A 20,833-nucleotide genomic window follows, 5' to 3' on the forward strand; every position below is an offset into this window, starting at 1 on the left:
ACATCCTCCCCTTTCCTTACTTCCCACCACAATCCCTCGTCAGCCTATAGACGTAGACTGTCGGCTAAACGATGAACTGGTGGTGGCGCCATCACACAGTGGACTGAGTGACTACAGCACTATTTCAACGACTATGGCAACGACCATTCCAGCGACTACAGCAACAGCTACGGCAGCCACTGCGGTGGCAATGGACGAGCAATAACAGCGGACACATCGCTTATGTCGGTGAGTAACTACCGACGGTAGCGATGGCGGTGTTAGGTAGCGATGGTATCAGTTGTAGCTGTGGCAGCGGCGTGTAGCGATGGGTAGCGCTTGTAGCGATGGTATCAGTGGTAGCTGTGACAGCGGCGTGTAGCGATGGGTAGTGCTTGTAGCAATGGTGATAATAGGAAGCGAGGTAGCAACGGCCGGTGACGCTGCCGGACTCGCCCCCCCCCCCCCCCCCCCCGGCACCGGTGTCGGTGTCGGTTTCAGACGGTCGGTGAGGCGGGTCCGTTCCGTGCACCGGACGCACCGCCAGCCGTCCGTCCGTCAGTCCGTGAGAGCGCGCGACGGCGGCAGGACGGTGACGGTGGGTGCTCGCAGCCGCTCCAAAGCCAGAGGAACACGGAGCACCGACCGATCGGCGACATGGCAGCAAGAGTTGTCCTGGTGCTCGCGCTCGTAGCGGTGGCAGGTATGTGATTAGTTAGTTGTTTGCCCAATGCGCGGTAAAGGTATTTTAATTTAAAATTATCTAGCTCACTCTGGCCTTTACCAATGATATGAAACAATATATAGCGTGTCTCTGAAAAATACTATTCAAAAAGATAGGGAACACCAGGCGAAGGCAAAGTAAACATCACCGTTTGAACACGGAAATGCGCACAACTGATGAGCAACAATAATTTGTATGTGGATAGTTCAGCCCTTTTACGTAAACTACATTTAGTGCAAACTACGGGAATTTTATCATCATTTCTCACTTCGCGACACTCTCACACGAACATTTTAAATGCAAACAGTGACATCTTGTGACTTAAAATGTTGCAACCGAAACCTTTCAATTCTTCCCAGAAGTCCTTTTCAACTACTCTCTCCATTCACACACGCAAGTTCTCTAATTGGCATTGCGTCTTTCGACACACATTTCAGGTAACGAGCACAGAACTGGCTTTTCCACACTACTTCGATGCGGTCAAATGTATTCCAATTCCACTTCTGCATTGTTAGCCGTTGCAGCTTCTGTTGCATATGCATGATTCAAACTTTTGCTGCCGCACCCTCAAACCCACAATCACCTACACAAGCGGCGGAACGGCTCCAAGAGTCGTTGATCGAGGACCTATCGCGGGAAGGGGTGGCGCAGGTCACACCCCCGACACAGCCAATCTGGTGGGTTCCCTGCATAGCGCGCTCTCCCTAAGATGATGAGTACGCCGCAATGAGACGGTGCTATTCCGTTGCCATGGGCCTCAGGCTATGGCCAACAGAATACGCAACTAAGGCCGCTGCACATTGTGGCCTCAGGACTGCATCAAGTGAAGGCTGCGCATATTTGGTAATTTGCTTGAGTCATTTGCATGGGTAATTGTGACTTAGTTGACGGGGTAAGGATTTAGAAAGATGAATAGTTAGGTTACGGAATGTGTCTTGAAAATGCAGCTTGAGAATCGTTGCCGCACGAAAAGTGACGCTATTTTGCTATGATCACTGACTAAAATGGCCAAATTATTCATGGACCATAGACCTCTGTAAACAGAGGTCTGTTACAGAGGTCTGTTTACAGAGTTTTCAGAGTTTACAGAGTAACTGTTTACAGAGAGTGAGAGGTCTATGCATGGACACTCTTATCCGTACTTCGATCAGGACACTGGGCAACATCCTGAAATTACTGATAAATTTGTCGTGATCACATGAAAATTTTCCGCATCCGTGAAATGCATGATTAAAATGAAGGATGGTGAAAGGATAATAGCATGTGGAAAAGGCGACAACTTCAATGGAAATCAACGGACAATATTTTTTACTCCGTTTGTCCATGCACACAGCACAGTTTTCCGAACAGAGCCTGTTCATAGGTGATACTGACGTCCACAAGTTTACTTTCCTTGGACCAAACTGGTTTGGGTAACTGAGTTGTCACCCATTTCAAGGATTCTGCAATGTGCGTTGTGAATAAAATCGTTTCGAGTGTCAAAGCGACCCGATCTCGATTCGAATCATAATGATACATAAATGTTCTAAATGATTGTTACACTCGTTCTACCTAAAAACTAATTGGAAATTTAAGTGCTGGGTGTAACAGAAAGTCACTAGCTTGCGGGATAGGCAGACGCCTAAACAATTGTCCCGTGTGTTTCCTGTAAATTCCTCAGCGATCGGTTTCGTGATTGCTCACGGTAACTGGATTCCGAAGCAGAACAAACACGCCACAGTCGACCGCAAACGCCACATATTCGCCACATTTGCCTGCTGTGCAATGAGATGTTTCTCACAACATATCGTTACTCATATGCTTAAAGTTAAGTTCGTAAACTGATCTAGCTCTAACCGGTATAAACGGCGCACCGGGCTGAGGAATTTCCGGGAATCCTGCAGCACTACCCTTCCCATATATATCTTGAAATTTCTGGTTTCCAACAATGACGCATGGCCTCCATGACCCAGTCAGCTGTTGCAGAGTTTTCTTCCAAATGGCGCCTCGTGGTCAATACCAAGCCAACTGCTCACATTTGATCGGTAATTGTGTGCCGCTCACGATCCAGATCTTTTTGTGAGAGGGATCGTGAGCGGGCACTGTGCGTGCCCAAATAGCGTGAGCTACACGTGAGTCACGACTCACAATGAGCCGGGCATATGCTCCAGCATGTGGCAGCCATTACTGAAGCAAAACGATGCCTTTGAACTGCTGGGTCCTAGCATGACACACACCAGCACAGCTTAAATATGCTGCAGACTAACCTGCTGTTCGAATTTAGTATCTCTTCGAAGTAATATACTTCTTGAATGACGGCACCTGAATGTCGATACCATGTAATATCGCCGAAAAAATGTTTTTGTCAGAATGATATGGCGTTATGTTCTTAACAGATATACCCACGCTAAAATACAGGCATTACTGAAGCATCGGCTTTGATATACATTTTTTGGTTTTTATAGCAATCTTATTTAGGGGAGTCGACCAACAGGAAACATCCAGCCGCAATCAGTCATAAACAAGAAGCGATTTCATCACTTTTTGCTGGTTCTGCTTCCGGCAACAGCATTCTAAACTGGTCTTTATAACCCCCAATTTGACTAGCCCGAATACCCTGCAGTAAACCATTCCAGCATTCCACCACCTGGCATCCGGCTTTGCATTCTTAACCACAAAGCATCGGTAACAAATATCCTTGTAATTTCATAGCTTACATGTTTACGCTTAATTACGCATTGAAACCTTGCCGATCCAGTTTCCACTCTCTATTATCTTTTCCCTCCTGTCTTCCACTGAACAGACTCGATCAATTCCGTTGCACAGAGCATCGACCCCGGCCCCTATCAAGATGGAAACGCGTGGGAAATAGTTCACATCCGGCTCTCACGGTCACGGCATGGCTTCCGGTCATCTAAAACGGCCGCCGCTTAATGGCTGTCCGTTCCATAGCTACACCGTTTTGATGGCAGATCAGCTCCGTCCATCGTGTTTTGTTTGAGCACCAGTGTGGTGTTGACCTGGCCTTGACCGAGCTTTGTCCAAAAAGGTAAATATTTGCTGTGGCGATTCGGAGCGTTCTTTACCTACATACTTCATTAATTCAATGTGATGCTATGCTAATGAACCGATTAACATACACGAGAAGAAAAAATGTTGGACTCTTCTTTGCATTTGATTACGTAGGACGTAGGTGGTACTCGAGTGCTGAAATATTCACACACTGACGGCCAAAAATATTCGTTAGATATTGTGTTTAGGTGTGCTCTGGGAACAACTGTTGTACTGTGGGGCTCTTTACTAAGTTGCCATCATTACACTCAGCAGATTCCATGTCTGTCGCCCATTCGGAGCTCACCTCTATGTGACCCCGTCACAAAACGCTGCCTGCGGCTCCAACAGGAAGCGCGCATGGCGGCGCATCCAGAACAAAGGGCCACGGTTCCCGCGCGCGGGAATCTGGCGCAGTCAGCTGGCGGCGTCACGCCGCATCACCGCGCTGCGTCCGCCATTGTTGTTCGAACGTGGGGTGGTGCGGGAGACTACATGTAGCGAGCGCAAATTGGCTGCAGTGAGATCAATGAGTGCTGAGCAAAACCCAACGCGGGGCGTGACGAAAAGTCGAGTCTGTTTTATCTTACGTCGACGGTTCTCGAGGCTGCAGAACAACAGCTGAACGCCTCATTCCTGTTTTGCTTACACGTCGAAGTTCACGTGCAAAAACATCCGGCGAGCGAAACGTTTCGCCGAGGAATGCCGAACAAGTCACGATTTTCGCGCCAGGACGCTGAAGGAAAACACGAGACATTTCCTTCCTCGCTACCTCAGATCAGACAAACAATGGCGGAGCAGGCCAGTGTACTTTTGAGGTGGTGCTTGTGTTCTTTGTTCCACTGGCTTTGACTTTATACTTTTTAAAATCAAGGTATGAATGAAACTGTCACACACGTTAAAAAGATGTATATAACCATATCAATTGAGGGCCATAGACACAGTCCCCTTCTTCCTGGACTCGTTCATGCCGTCGAATATTATAGCCATTTGGAGCTCTACAGTCTGCACTATGCCGCAGCCCACAGGACAGTGACCAGGCGGATATACCGCGCGGTTAACCGCCTAGCAACGTCCCATTGAAAGGAACGAATATCGCTCCTCCAAGGCCGCATGAGCCCGCCTGTGGAGCACGATTAGGCATAGGTGGGAGTCGCCGCGCCGAATATAATGAGTGAATAGGGCGGGAGTCACCACCCGGAATATAATGCGTCAGTGAGTCACCATGTGACTCAGCGCAGGGTGACTGACTATGGCTGGGGGGATCCATGTAATCGCAAGGCACCTCGCAGTTGCGATCAAACGTAAGTTGAATCGGAACAGATATTGGAGGGATCCATCACATCGTAGGCTAAGTAGATACGCAAGTTGTATCGCAAATGGTGAAGATACGAACTAACTTTACGAATCTTCTCGGTCGATCGGAAGGCCGATCGTAGCGAAGCTTTACCTCTTTCTCAAGAGAAAAATATAAGAAATTTTCAAAATTTTCACAAAACCGAAATATATGTTAAACAAATATGGTTGATGAACACGTGTGCAAAATTTGAAGCCGATTTCTTCAAAAATGGCTGCGGTAGAGCGTTTTAAATTTACACGTTGAAAACGGTCACTTTCACGTCCTTTTTGTAATTATTATTTTTTTTAATTTTGAAATTTAAAAAGTGTTTTAAGCAATTTTTCGCGTTAATTGCGAAAATCTGACCAAAACATGTATCGCACCATCAATGATCCGATACGCCATCAGAGGCCGCGCCGCGGACAGGTGGGCGCGGCGATACCTAGGCCGCGTGGGGGTTACACTGGTGTTCGGGAAGGGCTATGTCAACGCGAGGCAGGCCGCGGGGGAGCCGGTTGCGGCGCCGGTCCGTATTTGTCGGCGCCTAGCAGTGCAGCGGTGCGTTTATGGCGGAGGGAGGGGAAGCGGTGTAGTGTCGGCAAGGCCGCACACAGGAGAGGGCACACGGGCCTCCCCCCATTCGAGTTGGGGTCCCTAATCTTTAGACCGCCGAAGACCATGTAAAATGAACTGAAATGCGATAGGCGTTATCACAAGTGTATTCGCGGCCATTGGGGCGACGTAAGAAAAGAAGAAACCAACTGGCCCCAAGAACTTTAAATTATCAGTTAGCATGCACCTTTTCCTTGATGTGTAGAGAATTTACCATTATTTGTTACAGAAAATTGCATTTAAAATCTTCCATTTATGCTTTTTTCATCGTTTGCTCAATATGTTCTTTTACTAAGCTAGAAACACTAATTAGAAATAGTTCCCGCATCATCAAGAACAATAGGGAAGGCTTGAAGTGAATAAAATAATTTAAACGGTTTTGTTATCAATGTGAAGGCACTTCTAAAATTGCCTGTAGAAATATTGAAGGCAAAAGTTCAACCTTTTCACAAGACGGATGTCTATAAACCTATTTAACTTGTGACAACTCAGCCGGTATTTCGTCGCCTACAGCCCAGCTTTCCCTAGTGACCGATAGAGGCGCTGCTATCGATGTCCGCTCGTGCCGCCTAACGGATGATTAAAAAGACCGGGAGGGCCCATCTCGTTCCCCAGCAGGCCCATACGAGTCCATAAATGCCCAGTAGCGCAGCCAGGGGTATTGTGGTGAAATTTCAATGGCCCTCAAAAGACCTCAAAGGGCCCACAGATGGGGTCACCGGGTCCTCAGATGGTCTCGAAGGGCCCTCGGTTAGCGTCAAATGGCCCTCATCTGGTGTCAAAGGGCCCTCAGATGGCCAAATGAAGGGCCACAAGATGGCCTCAAAGGGCCCTCAGATGGGTTCAAAGGGCTCTCAGCCAACGTTAAACCTACCTCAGAAGACCTTAAAGGGCGTCAAAGGGCCCTAAACCTGCGTCAGAGGGCCCTGAGCTCGCGTCAAACGACCCTCCGAAGGCCTTAAAGAGTCCTTAGCTTGTGTCAGAGGGCCCCCAGCTGGTGTCAGTGAGCCCTCCTCAGCTGGCGCCAAAAGTCCATCTGAAGGCCTCAAACGGTCGTCAGCTGGAGTACAACGGTCCTCAGATGCCGTCACGCGGCCCTCAGAAGCCTCAAGGAGCCCTTATAAGGTCTCAAAGGGCCCTCATTTGGCCTCAAAAGGCCCTCCGCTAGCGTTAACCGGACTTCAGAAGGCCTTAAAGGGCCCTTATCTGGTGTCAGAGGGCCCCCAGCTAGTGTCAGAGGGCCCCCGGCCCTCAGTTGGCGCAAAATGGCCATCAGAAGGCCTCAAACGGTCCGTAACTGGAGTCAAACCGCAACGGTCCTCAGGTGGCGTCAAGCGGCCCTCAAAAAGCCTCAAAGGCCGCTTAAAAGGCAGCAAAGGGCCCTAATATGACCCCAAAGGGTCCTCTGCTGGCGTCAAACGGACCTCAGAAGGTCTCAAAGGGCGTCAAAGGGCCCTGAGCTCGTGTCAAATATAAAAGCGCCCTTAGCTGGTGTCAGGAGGCCCCCACTTGGTGTCAGCGTGCCCTCAGCTGGTGTCAGAGAGCCCTCAGTTGGCATCTACTGGCCATCAGAAGGCCCCAAACGGTCCTCAGATGGCGTCCAACGGTCCTCAGCTGACGTTAAGAGGCCCTCAAAAAGGCCTCAAAGACCCCTCGGCTGCTGAAGAGGCCCTTAGCCTCAAAGGAAACTCAAGAGACGTTAAACGGCCCTAAAAAAGGCTTGAAAGGGCCCTCTGCTGGTGGCAAAGGGCTCGCATATGACATCAATAACAGCTTTGTCAAAAACGGACCTGAGAGACCTTGCCGGTCCCTGGTTATAAGGGACTCCTGTCTCTTGCAGTAACCTGAGTGGCCCACGTTTACTGAGGGGCCCCTGGTTATTGAAGGAGTCCCTGGTTACTGGAAGGACCCCTGGTTATCAGAGGGTTCCCTGGTCACCTGGTGGGTCCCTGATCAATTGAAACCTCCCGATCATCTGAGCGCCCCCTGATTGCCTTGGTCTTGGCGTTGGCGTACAATTTAAAGTCGTCGGCACACTGTGGCCTCCTCTTTCTCAACAAGTCCCTCTATTTCTTCTGCAGCGAGGGCGATTTCGTCAAAATACTCCTACATCGCGAAGCCTCGTGCGCAGACGCAGTCTTCGGGGCGCTCGCTGCGCCAACTCTTGACGCCAACTGACGGGCTCCAAATGGAACAGATGGACTCCGAAACGAACGTGGGAATGCCGACACATCATCCCTCCAAATTTACAGAGGAGGAGATGTCCCTGACAGCCCATTTGCAATAGGGGTCACTTTTACACTATAGACGTATGGGGAATTCGACCTTATCGACATGGTACTACGAGGTCAGCTGATCTGCTTGGCATTTAAATCGTAGTAAAACGGGCATTTAAACGCTGCGAAACAACTTACGTACAACGTAGCTCCGATTTGCCGCTCTTTCTTTTTCATCCCTCCGATTTTCTTCCGATCAAGAGAAGTTTCGTACCGAGAGAAGTTTCGCAGCCACGTCCGATATAACTTACGATAGCACGGATCCCCCCAGCCTAAGAGGTGGAGGGTCTCCAATAAGGAGGGGATTTGATTATTGATTAGATGGGTGGGGTGGGATGGGCTGGTGGGATTCACAAGTGTTGCAGGTGTTGTCCGTCTAACGGGTTGATGGCCCCCCACCTGCGGTTCCTCGTCAGTTGGGAAGGGAGGAAACAAGTTGTCCCCGCTGTCATTCACGCTGCTTTGGTCACAATGGAATAGGCGTGCAAAAGCCGAGGATAATCATGTTGCATAATGGATTCGTTTATTGGGAACAGGACTGAAAGGGGTGCAGCCATCCAGGACAATGACGTCGGCTTCCATTGTATGGCTCCACATGACTTCAGATATGCAAATAAACAAAGCACAATGTTCTTAATATCACATATTTAAGAGTTGATTTTCATGCATATTCATATGCTAAGACTCTAGGTAATTGAGAGGGGATCAATAACCTTCATAAGCAATGTAAAATTATTGTCGAAGACTCTCCTATGCCCCGTGCCCGTCTCTATAGAGGCGGGCAAGAAATTTTAACAACCCATACCTCCAATTAGCCCTACTCCTTTGCTACAAAAGTTAATGCCCTAGGATTTGGAGACATGTAAGGTGCACTGTAGCTCTGTTGTAGCGCAATTCTTTCCAAGATTGCGGCTTGAGTCACCGGTCAGTTCCACGCACTATAACATACGTGTACGACACGTATAATACTCGTACGTGTCGTGTCATGTCACACGTACTTTTACCTGTCGTTTAGCGTCAAACGGTCCCAACTCCCAGCCTTTTTCATCCAGCTCTGAGTCACACCATGGTGCGCAGGTCCGCTATATCAGTCACATCAGTTACGTCTGACGTGGCATGACGCATTCGTGACGTCACAGGGACTGATGTGACCCTCATACTGTCAGCTAATTGGTGAAAGTGTCACATCCACTGACCATGGAACACGCCGTTTTGGAAGTGAACCGTTACAAACAGTGAACTCAAGGACAGGAACATGGCCCACGCCAGCTGGACTGAATTTGAACTCCGTTTGGCGTGCAAGTTTTGGTCATATCGAGCAGACGGTTGACCGTTTGCATTGTGGGGCTCCTGAACAGCTGGCACCTCGCCGTTGTTTCTAAAAGCCTCATTTGCAACTCAAATAGCTAGCCAGCTGTGATGACACACCCCTAAATTCACGTCCGTATGCTAGTATCACCGGTACATTTGTGAGGCTAGTGTTGCATTGCAGCTGTGCAAAACATACCAGTGGGATTCCAACTGAACGACTTATGATCTCATAGAGTAGTTAAAAACACCCAGAAGTGCACACTGCTTGCATCGAATAAAGAACGTTTACGAAAACAATGGCACGCTTCGTTGTTTGTTTCTTTATGCCCGTTTCTGTATCGCTTCGGTGAACGTTTGGGTTTGAACTTTTTAAGATTAATTTTTTTTTTCAAAAACATGATCATCAAGCTAGTTTCAATCTTTTGTTTCATCGAATGGAATATATCTATGTAATATTGCGTAGAGAGGTCAATCAAAGAACACAATTAAAATAGTTTAAGCCTATGAGTCCGTCTGCATATACGGCACCACGTGGCTGCAAAATAAGACCACCCTAGCCGGATGCCCGTTTATCCGCCCAGTTACTGTAACCGAAAACGAAAGTTCAATCCGCTTTACTTGGGTTCTACATAGTCACGCGACTAGCATAACAGCACATCTCGGCACATGTGATGATTGGGAAAACAGTGGAAGGTGTCGGCCTTCATTGAGCTGGGAACAATGAATCAATGCCATACCTCTTCTGGTTATCGTGTTATATTGTTCAACCAAATGTTAGCGTCACGTTTTCCGTGGCTCAGAATCTTGCTTGTCACTTGCCCATACCATGAACACGGTCGTTTCTCGCTAACGTTGTTTCTCTGGTTATATTTTAACTTGTACTACTGTAATTCATCCATTTCCTCTCCACCAGAGACTGCAGCTTGTGTCGCTGCGTCGGACACTATATCCTTGACAATTGTAGGTATAATACTCTTAGAAAACGTAATCCTTGGAGTGGTTTAGGCTATAAGCAGAGGGATTGCAGTCTGTCGTTCTGAGCTGCCGGTTCCGGGCTATGGATCTGTAATTCTAAATTGTTTCCTTTGCTTAACTTAATAAGAAAATTGTGCAGAATCTGATTTTTTTAGGTTGCCAACGGTGCACGGAAACTAGCTCAAAACGTGTACAGTATTCTTTCAAAACATTTCCCAGCTTCCTACCTACAAATAGCAAGTTTTATGTAACCAGCCTCAGCACTCGTGCGCCTTCGTTCGAAGTCGATAAGAGTATGTGCACAGTGCACACAGTACACCCTAGCCCCAAACACACAATGCCATTGTTACAAAGTTCACGGTCAAACGAACCTTTGCGGCAGCAGAACGGCTGTTTGGCACGTAGCTGAGCAGTTTGTTTTCTACAGCACTCCAAAAACAGAGGCGAGTGCAGTGATCCCAGACGGGCAGGAAAAGTTTCCTCGTCTCTCGAGCCGAGAGTCACGGGTGCATATTTGGGAGTGTTGTGGTGGCCAGAAAGTGTTCTGTCAAAATTTGGAAGTGAGTGCCCATTATCACATGCATTGGTGATTGTTCATCTTTCTACACGACTCCGAAATGAAGTTCCAGCATTGAGCAGCATTTAAATAGCAGGCATTTCTTTGAGGCCACGCAAGGCTACCAACGCAACCGGATTCTGGTCATTTTTGGGGATAAGATCAATCACCGAGGCCGATCTTAGTCATTCGTATTTCAAAGACACGCGTCTATTCGAATGCATAGTTAGGGCTAGCATGCGTTCCAAATCCGAGTAAAGCCTCGGAAATGTCAGTACATGCCCTGCGGTGCAGGTATCAATGATCCTGAACTCGCAGGACATAGGGATTAGGATTTAGGTGCTTTTGTGTCGCTCAGATAGAGCCCCAGGATATGCCAATGATCCTATTGCCAAGGGCAGATAGTTATCTGACAAAGGAGCGTGCAGCTCAGAGCGGAGATCTTCCGTTAGCGTAGATCTATCGCTCGGAAAGCTCCAAAGCATACGCGGAAGTCGTGATACTGTCGGCTTTGATCTTTGGAAATTCGAATAGTATAGTTCCGCTTGTTAGTTGCTTGAGTGGTGACAATGGCGTGGAATTCTTCAAATCTCTGCTCAAACATATTCCCAGAGTGGCGGTTTGGCTTACATCTTGTTAATCCGCCTTCCAACACCCAAACTGCGTCAAACACGTTCAAGTACATCACGACTTAGATACGTCCACCTAAAACCCGTTTTTAATTCGCACCCTGGCGCCCAGGCCTGGGACCGGTCGACAAGCAGAGCTCACCTGTCGTGCAAACCGCACTTCCCCTCCCTCCCCCCTCACTACAACTACCCCAAAACCCTCGGCCACGCGGCCGCGTACCCGCTGCCCCTCCCTCCCCCTCCCCTCGCCCAGTTCTGCCCCTCACAAAGCCCCGTGCACGCCGGTCCGGTCCGGTCTGGTCTAGCACTCCGGACGGACGCGTCACTCCCACATTCCTGCGGTCCACTGTGCGCCGCAAGTGCCCACCATTTGCGGACCGGACTCTGCCAGAGTAATCCCTCCACGAACAGAGAACATGGTCTCTGCAGGACGGTCGTGCAGGGTCTTATGGCCTCTGCAGGACGGTCGTGCAGGGTCTTACCCGACGTGAGGATTACCGACGATGGCCTCGACGGGTCCCATCTGTCTCCAGGGTTATACAGGGAAGTGTTCTGGGGCCCACGCTGTAAGGCGGTGAAATTCGTGGGAGGTGCGGCCCGGGCCACCTGCTGAGAGCTAGCGTGAGACGAGCAGCGGGATGGGCTGGTTGAGAGAGGATTTCAATTGATTTGGCTGTTAGCAGAGGAGTGAATCAGGTTATTAAAGTAGTGAGAGTCTCGGCTGTAGGCATGCAATGATTTGACATTTTGCAGCTTTGGACCACCTGTTAATCATCAGACATTAATGATCATTGTCTATCACATGATAAATCTGGCTACAAGTCAAAATTTTACATTCTTTTACAAGATCCAGTAAAAGAATCCAGATGGATTTGATCAATGTTCTAAAGAGCCTACAACCTATTACGAAATACTATTTCTGATGCAATAGTCGTAATCCCACTTCGCTTCTGGGAACTTCAGCAGCTCTTGCTCACCGGTCGCCACAACCAGTCGGGACCGCAGCTTGCACCGCCGTGATCATATCCCAGAGCGGGACCGGAGCCCCCAGCTTCCCCGTGGTCTGACGTGGCAGTGCCGACACGACAGACCACATCTCATGACGTTACACAGGCTCTCGGGCATATTATCAGCGAATACCGCGCGCGGGAGGCAGGGTAATTCCGACTCTTTGCATCGCCTTGCAAGAAAATCGTTTACCAGACGGGCAGTTGGCAACAGTAACCAAGAGCCAACTGTCAAACTAGCTGGTCCTTTTGAAGCAGGTCGTGCGGATTTTGATATACAGAACTGAGAACGGATCCGAGCTCCTTATCTGGCAGTGACTGTGTGATTCTGTCGGCCCGAAGGACCAGTTTTGAGCGTCAAAGGAGGGAAGTTTAACCGGCTGCATCCGGGAAAAATGGATCAATTGCGCTCGTTGTCCTTAGGGCACCGCTCATCGGCGCTGTTGTGTTTCATGGCCGATTCGGATTCGATTCAGTTCGAAACACCGGTAAATCTGTGTAAAAACATCCTCCTGGTGACGTGAAATTTGGCTCTTGTGTAGGCATTAACACGAATGTAAATAGATATCCTAGTCGATGAATGTTAATTCACACGCATTACAAAATAGCGTGCAATTCGATCAGTACCAAAAATCGAACAACACAACATGTTATGTCCCATATTTGAGTCCCACGCCACCATCTGTGCACGCTTTGCTGACGTCATTTCCTGTTTTTGGCAGCTGCGTCGCCGGACGTGGCGCGATGCTACGACTGTTTCACCAGCACAGCCAGCTCGGCGTGTCACGTGCGACCCCAGAACGAGCCGAACGGCAAGGCCGTCTGCCCGCGGGGCACCAAGAGGTGCGTCACAGAGCGCCACCAGACCAGCGACGGCAACCTCATCTCGCTGCGGAGACGCTGCGCCACTGTGCTCGAGTCGCGCTTCAGCTACAACAGGTGAGAATAGTGAGCGAAAGGAGGGTCTCGGGTTCGAATCTGGATGTAGTTGATTGCTTTTTAGTGCCATTTCGGTTTATCATTGATCGTGAAAAAAAAAATTGGAAAGTTTGTGATAAACGATAAGGGCTAATGGCTAATACCGCTAATTATTTAATATTTTCCTTTTTCGTGGTTTGGCTGTTGTTATAGCGAAGGGCAAACTTGCGAGGTCGTCAACATAATTTAATTCAATCGATATGCTAGCAGCAGTTGTTCACTTCAAAAAGGACATATTATTCAGCTCGACATGATTACATTAAACAGTTTCAGCAGAACGATCGATGTAGTTTTGACTGTTTGCATTTCTTCATGTAAGAACATCAACAAGGAGCTTTTTTTCATTTATGAGCTTGTTCTCGCATTGAATGGCCCTGCTTTCTTGGGGAAAGTAATACAATCACCTGATTTTCGGTGGTTGCGCCTGAGGGAACGATAACGCTTTGTGACCATATTGCGGTGAGCGCTCTACAAATGTATGCAGTGCCGTTTCATTTTTATCAGATAGTCTCAAAATGAACCCACGCAACGTAAGTGATGCTTTGGCAAACACGAAAATGTCCTGCTGTCCATCCTTTTGAGAAGCTGCGATCGAAGCACCAAACTTTCCTTTCACTTCATTACGTAATCATCTTTCGTGCGAATGACCTCACGTTCTGCGTCATTTAATGTTCACAGGCTGTTATGTTAAGGAATAAACAGAATTTGGCATAATGACCAGTGACCACGCATTATTAACATTACGATTCTCACAATAACTCCTACTAAGGATCCAAACAAATATCCGCTCATTTTCGACTGTGACTTGGCCTAGCCTCGCCTGACCTGGCCTTGCACCCGTCAACCTCCTTTTACCTCCCTTTGGGTATAATGACTTATCAAGCGTCATGTACCGAGTCTCTAATGATGAAGCCAAATGCTTCTTCATACTCTTGTGACTTGACCTGGCCTTGCTCGACCTCACATTCCACTTGTTTAACTTCTGACATGTTGGAAGACAGGAACACTGGAATGACACACCTGATGTGACCTGACCTCTGATGTGATCTGACCTGACCTGACCTCTGACCCGCCCCCTCTCCCGCAGGTGTGACGCCCAGCCGGACGGCACGTCCCGCTGTCTCTCCTACTGCCGGGACCCGAGCTGTAACCGCGGCACGGGCCGACTGTACCCCTCCACCCGGTTCTGGAACCACGACGGACCTGACTACGCCGACTACGTCTTCGACCCCGAGCAGGCCGTGCTCGACCCCGCCTACGGAGGCGAGGCGCGGCACAGCAAACACATCCAGGACGACCAGATGCTCGGCCTGGGTGGAGGTGCAGGAGGAGTGGCCGTCAGTCTGGGCGTGATGATGGCAAGCCTGGTGGCGAGGATGGTTGTGGTGTGAAGGATAGGCGCTGAATGACTTGGAATAGAATACCAGAGTAAAGCGGAAGATTTAGGGAAGGGTCGTGAGTTCGAGGATGGCTAGCGGAGGGTGTGAGGAGGCTAATGTGTTCAGCTAGCTGCCGCCCTATGGAAGGAAATGGTAGCGAGTGCCCTCAACTGCCATTTCCATGAAGAGGAAATGGCAAAGAGACGCAGAATGATCAATCCAGCAGATGGCCAAAGAGGAATTGGACTGACAGGCGAGGGTTAAACCATCGGTGAGACGCTTAGAAGGGGAATCCCGTACAAGGTCTGAAAATAGGGGACCGCGACGCGAAGGCGATGGCGCCATGTTGGAGAAGTCACGACCAGCGTCGAACAGCTCCCAACGGAGGCTCTTCGGGCACGCGGAGGAGGGCTCGCCACGCACTGACAATCTTCCAGTGTCCCTCCCTCCGTTGTCGGCACTGCTGGAGGGAAACTAGCTACCTGCGCAGTAGACGCGCTCGACATCTGCGCTCCGCAGCGTTGCGTAACGCTAATTACGGTCGTTATGTGCGGGTTTCGCGGAGAGCCCGGCGCCTCGAGCGTTTGCGCGTACCAAACCCAGGCTGTGCTGGACAAAGGACAATGACATTGGGGTGACGGTACCGTGGGGATGAAAGTGATGTGATGACGCAGCTAATAGAGGCGCGAGTGGACCTGAAGAAATGTGCGCGTCTTGATGCGTAACGAGACGTTTCTTCTCGTGGGGTTCCGAGTGTACGAAGCTTTCCGTTACCTTGGCCGCAGTTCGAAAATCCCAGACACGCGCAACGCAAGTATATGTTTCAAGTGTTGCGCGTGTTGCTTGGAATAGCGCATCTTACCGTTTGCACGTCAAGTGTACCTACTTCCAAAGTAGTGACGCTGAAGGATGCGCGAATAAACTATAGTATTTTGTGAGTGGGAATGACAGAAGTTGCTTGTACCCAATCGATTAGCGTCGCATCTTTGCCGATGTACGACATTGAACGTTTCGTGTCTGCCTGTTATTCTACGTCCCTGAGCCATGACACTTGTGCTAGCTGTATGTATTGGCAGACTCGTCTGCTGAATGAATGCCCACTCACGCCTATGATAATACGCATAGCCACGTATTTGCACTGCAAACGCTGTTTATGCGTGTGTTCTGTACCGACTCACACGTCACCCAACATGTGATATATGTCCGTCCACGGATGCTTTCAAGGCACGGCGGTAAGCCCGCCGGCGTTATGAAAGCGGATTGTTCTGGTTTTATCGCGTGCACCCTTAACATTGATTCCTGCCACGATATAGGTGCAGTTGAGTGACTCACAGGAAAACTGGACACTGCTGAAACCGGTGACGTCACTGAAGCATGCTGACGTCATCGACTGCAGCGTTTCCGATTGGCTAGACAAAGTTGGACTTGTTTTGAGAGTTTTTCTTCGGGGTGAAAGATTGTGGCATTGATCCGCCTTTGTGTTCTTCAATCGATATTGCATTTGCTTGTATGCAGTTGATGTGCGTGATATGTGTATGAATTTAACCAATAAATATTGCTGATGTGTTGAATGGTTGTTTTATGAGAAACGGAATGATGATAAGTAAAGCCAGCCTTTTTTATTAACTGACATATTTTCTTGCATCGATGGGTGCATGGGTGCCTTGACAATTACGCATCGCTAGAACTTAGGAATAAAATAATCGACGGGTAGGAATAAAATAGTCGACAGCTATTGCAAATCGGCCACCCCACTAGCGGCAGTGACCTGATTGATCAGTCGATTGACAACTGGACCACTGCGCAGCCGACCAAATGTCTTTGTTCTGCATTCGCCCGCCCATTTGGCGTCTTTCCTGTCCCCACACACAGTACAGGCATTGTCCGGTTTCAGTTATGTCGAGTGGTTCAGAGAAAGTAATGACGCATGCAGGGTGGAGTTGAATTCAACTGGGGAAACGAGTCCAGCTAGCAGTCATCTGATCGGTGTGTTCCTGTTTTCCCGTTTTCTCGGGAAAACGCCTCTCTCTTTATAGGAATGCCTGAAACTCGGGAATTATTTGTAAAAGCGTCCTGATATTGTCAGAGAATGCTGGGGAACAACCAGCAGGTTAGAACGTAGCCTGCAAAAACTAATTTATAACCAATATCAGTGGACATTTTGCAAATCAAATACCAAATTGACGAGTCCTCACTGGCAACCAAAACATCAGTTTTCTTCATCCTTGTCCCCAGTCACCACCACCAGCGTTTTAGCGTCACTGGTGTCATTTCACCGCCGGCGTCAGGTGAACGACTCTTTACTATTGCATGCAATCACAGAAAATTACCGGTACCCTCCCGTTAGAAGGGACACAGCGCTGACCATAGATTCACAGGCGTTTTCCCCAGTTTCCTTTATTGCGGTGGATGTGGTAAAATCCGTTTCGATGCTCGCGATCCGTTCGCGAATACCGGAGTGGGGAAACTTGACCACTGTCACGCTCAGGTGATTTGATTAACGACAGAGAGTCTGGTAGAAAATGTCACATTTACGGGTAACTAACGGTATATGGAGGGTTCTTTCAGCACTTTCAGCTGCCAGTTAAAGTAAGTTATTATCAGGGGTTATCAGCGTTCGGAAGCTGCTTCACTTTGCAGCCCGTGTGGTCACAGGCGCTCGGCGAACCGAGCGCATGTCTCCCGTCCTCAGATCCCTAGGCTGGCTAGACGTTCAGGATATGATCTTGGAGCGTAACTGTATTCGAGTGTTCGGCGCGCTCCACGATCCGGACGCCCCGAGTGTGATGCGCCAACTGTTCACCCGGAGACGGGACACAGCCCCTCGTGACACCCGTCTCGCCAGGTCTAACCAGCTTGACCTGCCCAGAGTTAGACTCGCCGCCACCCAACCGCCAGCGTACTTTTTCGTACCGCGCCGCCACCTAATGGAACTCGCTGCCAGAGGCTGTTTCGCAGTGCTCTTCAATCGGACAGTTCAAATGCAAACTGAACTCTGAAGACGATGAGCACAGGTTTGGTTAACTGATTATTTATTCCTAGTCATTCAAGTCATCTGCCGGTGTCATCACATATTTCATTTTAAGCATTATTTTAGCTATGTAGAGTATGTGAGTACGTGTGTACGTTGTGTATGATCTGTATGACTCAAACTCCTGAAAAAAGCTGTGTTCGCACGGGAGGAGTTTATGAAATATACAATATACAATATACAATATACAATATACAACATACAATATACACTTTGATGATCACTCATCACATCTCTCTCCCTCTCCCTCTCCCTCTCCCTCTCCCTCTCCCTCCTCTCTCTCTCTCTCTCTCTCTCTCTCTCTCTCTCTCTCTCTCTCTCTCTCTCTCTCTCTCTCTCTCTCTCTCTCTCTCTCTCTCTCTCTCTCTTTCTCTCCCCCCTCTGAGGGCCGAACCATCCAAAACTTCACAGCTTCAAAACTCCCCTGGACCGGAGAAAACATTTCCATGGCCTTGAATGAACGCAGTTGGCCGTTACGCACCACAGAGGTAATTATAACTGCGTCAACTTTCATGGTTGCTGGGCTGGATTGTGGGTATACTATGGCAGATATGTGCCCCCAGGCAATCGAGGGTGAGCATTCAGGAGCATTATGGTCACAGTTGGGTATTTGAGCATTCTGTAGTGGGCAGGAATAGTGCGTCTCCTTTGGGCCAAAGTCAGGAGTTTATTGTGCATTAATCAAAGGTAACGCTGCTCCAAAGTTCTGCTTAAAACCAGTTCAGTAAAAGTTGCGTGGGTATTTTTACTTTTTCTTGATAAAATCCATACGTCCCCTCTGTTAAAAACAAGAGCAAACACCAATGGTAACGGTGCGATTATCAATGCATTAAATACGAATTTACAAAAAAAAAATGTATGGAATTTGTATAAGATTTCGATATGGGTTATGGTTCAATAATGTATATCCGCTCTTCTCAGCTGAGACATCTCTCATCAAAGGGAAAAGACTGATGGGAGACGTTTGTCTCTCGGCTCTCACGCTACAACACGTTTTCTCACGCTCTCACGCTACGCAAAATGACGCTCTTTGACGTTTGTTTCACCAGTGTTCACCGCGGATTCGGTATTTCAATGCCAAAAACGTCATTTTGATTATGACTTCATACTTCATAGAACGTGATTTTCTGTGTTGCATACACCATCCCTTACGCTCTCCATGCATCACATGACGTGTTTTATGACAAATACAGCCAACCGCATGGTAACTATAAAGGAAATGTTTTTAGACAGCCATCGCGGTTCCGCTGTTCCTTTGTGGGTGAATGCATGTAAATAATATTTATGCTTGTTTCTTACATCATTCTCTCCGTTTTCCGTAGTTCGTCATATTATCTCATTCATGACACAAACATATGACCGGCTCCATGTCACGAACAATTCTCACCACCCATACCTAAAGTTGACCTCACGCCGGTTTTTTTTCCTTTCCATTTTTCGGAATTCACACAATGTTCCAACAAACCGAAGGCTGTGAGTAAACCTTGCATTAGGTCATCCCGGCCATTCATCTAAAGATAAAATATTTCAAGACAATGCCAGCATGACAATGTTTGCTGTACCGTGACATGGGCATTCGTGAGGTCGTGGCCTCGGTAAGCGAGTCATAGCTATGTTATGTGTAAATGACGGATTACCTCACGAAACTAGCCGCCCTTCTGAAATGGCCACATGCCTGTGAAGCGTGAATTCGCCATATGTCGCAGCCTGTGATCATGTAATTAATATGATCATAGCCGATGATCTCATGAATGTCAGCCCGTCAGTGCTTTGTCCCCACAACAGGCAAAAATTAACGCTTGTTTTTGTTTTCCATATATATTATAGCCATCACCTCTTGAATGAAAGTTACATTAGACAAGTGTGCTGCACCTATGGCTGTCAATTATTTTGAATTAATACATACTTTACGGTGCGTTCACTGGAGATTAACCGTGCGTTAATTCGAAGGTAGCCGTGCACCAATTTAAATTGGTGCACGCGCGTGCAGTGATTGACTTTCTCGACTGAAGTTTTTTCGGAAGGGTCATTGACTTCTAAGATTTCCCATAAAGGGCCCTTTTTAGTGGCATGGACTAGGTTTAATTTTAATTTAAATTCGCACCGTTAAGCATGTATTAATTAGTTTAACACATGGTTTCCGTGCATAAATGGTTTTAACGCACTCGTGGATGGAATGGAGCACTTGTGCGTTAATGCACTCGTTTCACTCGTGCATTAACACACTCGTGCTCCAATCCATCCACGTCGTGCGTTAAAACCATTTACACACGGGAAACCATGTGTTAAATTATATAATAATTGATGGACGAAAGCGGTCTATGGACACTGGAATCACTAGCAGAACAACAAAAGTAACATTGGTCCCTGCGGATGGGTGCATATTTGATACTGATATGAAAAGTTTTCAAAATGAAGAAAAGAAAATTGATTAGAGTTCGCTTCCTTACGAATTGATTTCCAATATGAGACAAACTGTCTTCAATTGAAAGCTGTTTAGCTTCTTCACTGTGAAGAAAACGTCACAATCTCGTCAATTTCGAATGCTGCGGAAGGGACAAATTCACAAATCACGATGATATGCCAGGTGGTCGTGACAATAATATGCCAAGACATAAAATGTAATCACAATTGTTTTCGTAAGTGCTCAAATAGCCGTCACGGTTTGAAACCATGTAGCCAGCAACAGCTCCTGATAAAATCGAGCACGTGTTCAGCGCATGGACGACTGCATGCGGAAGCGCTTTTCTTGATAAATATGAGCAACGCTAAAACGACACAGCATTTTTATGACTACCTTATTATATCTTACCTAAAAATAATGTCTCAAAATTACAATGCGAGGCGTGCCAAGCTTCATAGTCACCGATTTAGGCAGAATGTTTATCACGGCGACACATTATCGTTGTTTCCACTTGGCAATGAGTCGTTTCTTGCACTTTGCAGTGTCTCGTGCAGTGCAGTGCAGTTCCTCTGCAGGCAGGGCGCCTGAGACCGCACGCGACCC

General features: G+C 48.1%; 1 protein-coding gene across 1 annotated transcript; it reads left to right on the forward strand.

Annotated features, from left to right (window-relative positions):
• The first annotated feature begins 542 nt into the window (after window positions 1-542).
• Window positions 543-16,366, forward strand: LOC122370950. The gene is made up of 3 exons (XM_043346942.1): window positions 543-682; window positions 13,161-13,377; window positions 14,504-16,366. The coding sequence occupies exons 1-3, from the start codon at window positions 637-639 to the stop codon at window positions 14,805-14,807; spliced, it is 567 nt and encodes a 188-aa protein (XP_043202877.1). The 5' UTR covers window positions 543-636; the 3' UTR covers window positions 14,808-16,366.
• The last annotated feature ends 4,467 nt before the right edge of the window (window positions 16,367-20,833 follow it).

This window comes from Amphibalanus amphitrite, unplaced genomic scaffold (assembly GCF_019059575.1).
Source record: "Amphibalanus amphitrite isolate SeventyFive unplaced genomic scaffold, NRLGWU_Aamphi_draft 001189F_arrow, whole genome shotgun sequence".
NCBI classification, from domain to species: domain Eukaryota; kingdom Metazoa; phylum Arthropoda; class Thecostraca; order Balanomorpha; family Balanidae; genus Amphibalanus; species Amphibalanus amphitrite.

Coding starts and splice junctions, on each gene's coding strand:
- LOC122370950 (XM_043346942.1), top strand. CDS start 637: ATGGCAGCAAGAGTTGTCCTGGTGCTCGCGCTCGTAGCGGTGGCAG. Junction 683..13,160: donor CGCGCTCGTAGCGGTGGCAG/GTATGTGATTAG, acceptor TGTTTTTGGCAG/CTGCGTCGCCGGACGTGGCG. Junction 13,378..14,503: donor TCGCGCTTCAGCTACAACAG/GTGAGAATAGTG, acceptor CCTCTCCCGCAG/GTGTGACGCCCAGCCGGACG.